Source organism: Sinocyclocheilus grahami, unplaced genomic scaffold (assembly GCF_001515645.1).
Source record: "Sinocyclocheilus grahami isolate Dianchi unplaced genomic scaffold, SAMN03320097.WGS_v1.1 scaffold6275.1, whole genome shotgun sequence".
Taxonomy (NCBI): Eukaryota; Metazoa; Chordata; class Actinopteri; order Cypriniformes; family Cyprinidae; genus Sinocyclocheilus; species Sinocyclocheilus grahami.
In genome coordinates this window covers 3,076-7,821 of record NW_015510736.1, presented here as the reverse complement: position 1 = coordinate 7,821, position 4,746 = coordinate 3,076, and the positions used below count along the sequence as shown (strand labels likewise).

Below are 4,746 nucleotides of genomic sequence, written 5' to 3'. Positions count from 1 at the left end.
AATGTATTAACCATTTCCAAGTGAAAATTGTTTCAGTTTTTTTTTCAGTGTATGCATGCTTTTTTCCCTTTTTTTAAATTAGATATTCAAATTATAGCAAAAGAATTAGCTCATAGTGAATTCAGAATTATAGTTCACATGCTTAAATAATTGTAACATAAATGATCATGTTTGTTACATCCACTTAATTATAACAATAACACCCTCAATGGTGGTGAATCAATATTTAAAGCACAGGGGAAGAGTAATCATTTCGTGTAATGTTGATATAGTGTCTGCACCAAATAGAGACATTGCAGTACTGTGTGCAGAGTTTGTTGTAGAGGACAGGTTATTTTTAGAGCTGCAGGGACACACAGGTCTTCTTTCTGGCAATGTCCATCACTTCCTAAACATGGGTCATGTGGCCCTCCAAAGACAGATTGTCAAAATCCACTCAAGAGGAAAGACCTCAGAAGAATTGTTTCATTTCTGTGCTTACTGATTTCCTCTCTCAGTAGCGCTCTGAAGTCAGACAATGGAAGCATAATGCAACATTTAGAAGAAAAAGAAAAAAAAGAAAGAAACTAAATAACTTGTATAAACCTTGGAGTTCGGAAGTGATAATATTGCAATAATGGCAGTGATTGAATTGACAGTTTTTTTTTTTTGAATTTGATACTTTCTTGTTCAGCTTTCAATTCAGTGAAATGGTTTCTTTGTTACTTTGTTTTTTCTTTATTTCTTTCTTGACTTGAAAAAAAAAATGAACGTTTTTTTTTTTTTAACTACCAAACTATCATTCCAGTAATTTCCGTATTTATTTATTTTAGAAAGATTTGTATTTACAGTGCTTGGAAAAATTATTAAATTATTGTCATGACAGTATCAGGCTGCAGTATATGTGCAGTGGCATTCTAACCCTCTCAGGAAATATTTCTCACTGTGGATAAAACTGATCTGAGGTTATTTAGTCTATGTATTTATTTTTGTATTTAATAGCAGCTATGTAGATTTTATGACAGTCTAGGTTAGGGTTAAGGTTGTCTGGTGCTCAGAAGTTTGTCTAAATAATTATAGAGTGCACTTTGAAATTAAATTAATCATAAACATGATGTGATCTTTTATTTTATTTATTTATTTTTTCCAGCACATTTTTCCCTGGCAATTTGGACACTCTTCAGTATAAATGGTCATAGATTTTTGCATATGATACAGAAAGACTCTGATAACCTGATCTAGAAGGTTAAATTCCATTACCTTTTGTATTTTTAGTGTAGATAAAAATAATAATAATTTTAAAAAAAACCTAATGACAAAAATGTGCTCAGCTGACACTAAATGCAAAGCTGAATGAGTCACACTGAAACAGGAATTGGATCCGAGTAATCTTAATGAATATAACATAAGGAGCGTTAGTATGCTCTTTTTCACTTATCTTTCTCCATTCTGTTTTTAATTTAGTAATTTGCTGGGAAATTAAAATAAATTGTATGATAAGATCAAGTTCTAATCTGGGGGGAGTTTTGTTGTCCTTTTTCCTGAGTGATTCCAGACAGAGTTATTGCAGAAAGACACAGAGAGTAATTCATTGTTGATAATGTTAGCACATTTTCTTCCTAACTCAACCATTCTCATAGCCTGTTCCAGCCTTGTTAGAACATTATTCTTTCAGTCTACTGTCATTCATACAATGCAGGCATTCAGGTATCAGTTCTGCTGACTGGAGAGTAATTTGGTGCTGAGATCCAATCAGAGGAACCTAATTATCAACTGGCCTATTTCACCTGGACCAGCAGTTGCACTATAACCAATTATCTATGAACCAATTACGAACAAATCTCGAGACACAAATTCCATTCCATAGTTATGTTCCAGAATGAATTTTCTTTTACAAAATGTCTGATCTACTTAAACCTGTCATAATTTGCAAGCATTATCCTTTATAATAAATAAATAAAGGTTTTGTCACACAATTAAATATAATGTTGACTCGTGTTAAAATTTCTCCTTTAAAATGCTACTCAAAGCAAGCATTACATTTTTTTAATGTCTCTTTATAATGTCTCATTTATACTGTATGTGTATTTTGAACATTAAGGCTGTTTAATGAGCACAATAAGCAACCAAAAATCCATCAAGCATTTCAAGTTCTCATATCTCAGCTGTAGCCCTTTGCAGCGACAAGAGCGATCCGAAAATCAGACCCAAGCCCGCAAAATTAAAACAGTCTGGCTAAGGCTGATTCAAAACAGACCCGCTGGACTGAGCTAAGATGATGGTAAACTGGAGAAGATTTGGTTTTATTCAGACAGGATCTTTATCTTTCACATTGACTTAGACTGTCTGGAAAACAGCATGCAGTTACAACAGAAGGCCAAAAAGACAAGGTCAACGACCTACCTCAGAGGCTACTGTTGTTGGTGCGAGAAGTGTGAGCGAGCACAAAGCTCTCCGTGCAATGCTGACTGCTGGAGGACAAGGAGCGACGGGGCGACCGCTGGAAGCGGCTCCGTCGGTTGAGGTAGCTGCCAGCTGTCCACGTCCTCTGTCTTTTACGGAGGTACTCCTGGTAGTTCTTGGTGAGCAGGGTGTAGAGGAATGGATTGATGCAACTGTTGCTGTAGGTTAGACAGGTGGTCAGATAGTTAATGTTGCGCTTGGCCTTGGTGGAGAGATCCAGCCTGGGCTGAAACTGACCTAGAAGCTGCCAGATCCAGAAAGGCAGGAAGCAGGCCCAGAACAGGAGCACAATAGTGAAGATCAGATACAGGACCTTCTGGTTGGGAAGCTTCTTGGTCTGCTTGAAAGTCTCAGTTTGGGAAATCCAGTAGGTTCGTGCCAGGCGTATGTACAGGTACCCGATTATCACCCCTGGAGCTACAATGCTGGTGCCAAAGAGAAAGGAGATGTAGACTTTATATGAGAGAGGGCTCAGGGTGGGTTGGCACATTGGCTTGGAGCTTTCTGTCATCAGCTGGACGCTGATGATCATGGGTAAAGTGAGAATCAATGAGGCCGTCCACACCAAGAGGGCGATTGCTTTTCGGTAACTCTTAGAGCGTTTGACTGTATCCAGAGGTTTGAGGACGGCAAAGTAACGTTCTGTGCTCATGACAGTAAGGGTGAAAATGCTTGCATGCATTGTAAGGAAGTCCATGCTGATGAGGATCCGACATCCAGCATCTCCGAAATACCAACCCTTCAGGAAATGTGTGCACACCACAAATGGAATCGTGAGTAAGTAAAGCAGATCAGCTAGTGCCAAGTTGATGATGTAGATGTACATAGAGGCAGCCGAGCGCATGGAGTGGCACATGACCACGAGCGTGTAGATATTTCCAGACACACCCACCAGACACATTAGGGACAGGATGGTGCCAATGGTGAAGGTGGCAGCCATATCTTCAGTAGAAGCTTCTACTGGAAGCTCAGTGACGTTGGAAACCTTCTCCACCATCGCCACAGTGGTCATCTCTACAGAGGAATTAATGGTCAAAAGTGGTTAAAAAGTTGTTGAACTGTAAGGTGTTTCACTTATAGAGTTATTTTGCAATTAAGAATGAAATAAAAGATTTCCTGCAGTTCAAATTTTAATCTAAGATACAGGTCAATTCAAAGTTAAATCTTGAATTCAACTGAAATTATGACTGTACTATAAAACTATAAATTTAATAATAATAAAAAACTGTATTATAACCTATGGTGCATATTAGGTCATTTTAATATGCCCCTAAATTCCAAATAAGGCTTGTTTGTAAGTTATGAATAAAATAATATATTTTTAATAAAACAATGTTTTAACCTATGGTACATATAAGGTCAAACATTTTTAATGTGCCTTAAATTCTGCCTAGAAAATCAGCACTCCTATCAATGAAAAAATTCAGTTGAGAGGTGGATTAACTTTCCCACTACTTGATGTAATTGCTTTAAAATCAGCTGATTTTAATTAACTACTTCTATCAAGTGATTAATGCTTAAGCATCAACGGAATATTTAATATTTAAAACTAGTCCCTACACCCTCAAAATAATGAAATCAGCTTATTTACGATAACAGTTAAATCATTTCGGATAAGTGACCTCAAGAGTCAAATACAAGAAGAATAAATAATGCTTTACCTTAATTGGATTCCTCAGATGGTGTAGCTCCAAGCAGACAGAAGTTTAGCATTTATAATGAGTCCAGCTCATGATTTCTCCTAAGAGTTTACTCCTGGATTCCTAGCACGTTGTCAGCAAGAATCCCTTGAATGGCAAAAATGAAACAATTCCAGTAGACCAAAAAGAAATTACTTAAGCTGTGTCATGTTTGTTAGGACACACAGATCACGCCAATACAAAAAGCACAAATGAGTCATAAGCAGGTGCTTCAGCCATGTAAGAAAAACTTCAGTTATTCTTCAGCGGAACACTCCCTATATCACAAACCTGAGTGGCAGATAAGAAAAATCCTACAGTTTTCAAAACTATGAAAAAAGTGGTACGAGGGGGAAAGGGCACAATCCTCTTAGATGGATATGCCCAAGGAGGCGATCACTTTGAGCTACAGCTGGATTTCGAAACCCTCTCCTCCACTGACAGAGTGCGTGCCTGTGAGGCGTAGAAAGAGAGAAAGAGCTACTCACACACTAGAGTGGGAGGGGAGATGAGGGCGAGAAAAAAGGAGAGGGAAAGAAGAGTGAGATTGGTTGGGGGGAAATGCATTGTAAGGAGGCACTCTGGAAATGTGTGTGTGCTTGTGATATTTGTGAATGACAAATGA

The 4,746-nt window shown here is 37.7% G+C and overlaps 1 protein-coding gene across 1 annotated transcript; it reads right to left on the bottom strand.

Annotated features, from left to right (window-relative positions):
- Positions 1 to 263: 263 nt before the first annotated feature.
- Positions 264 to 4,521, bottom strand: LOC107577513 (urotensin-2 receptor-like). The gene is made up of 3 exons (XM_016263582.1): positions 4,104 to 4,521; positions 2,383 to 3,456; positions 264 to 504 (listed from the first exon to the last, which is right to left on the bottom strand). Exon 2 carries the CDS (start codon positions 3,452 to 3,454, stop codon positions 2,384 to 2,386), a length of 1,071 nt encoding a protein of 356 aa, XP_016119068.1. The 5' UTR covers positions 3,455 to 3,456; positions 4,104 to 4,521; the 3' UTR covers positions 264 to 504; position 2,383.
- Between the last annotated feature and the right edge of the window lie 225 nt (positions 4,522 to 4,746).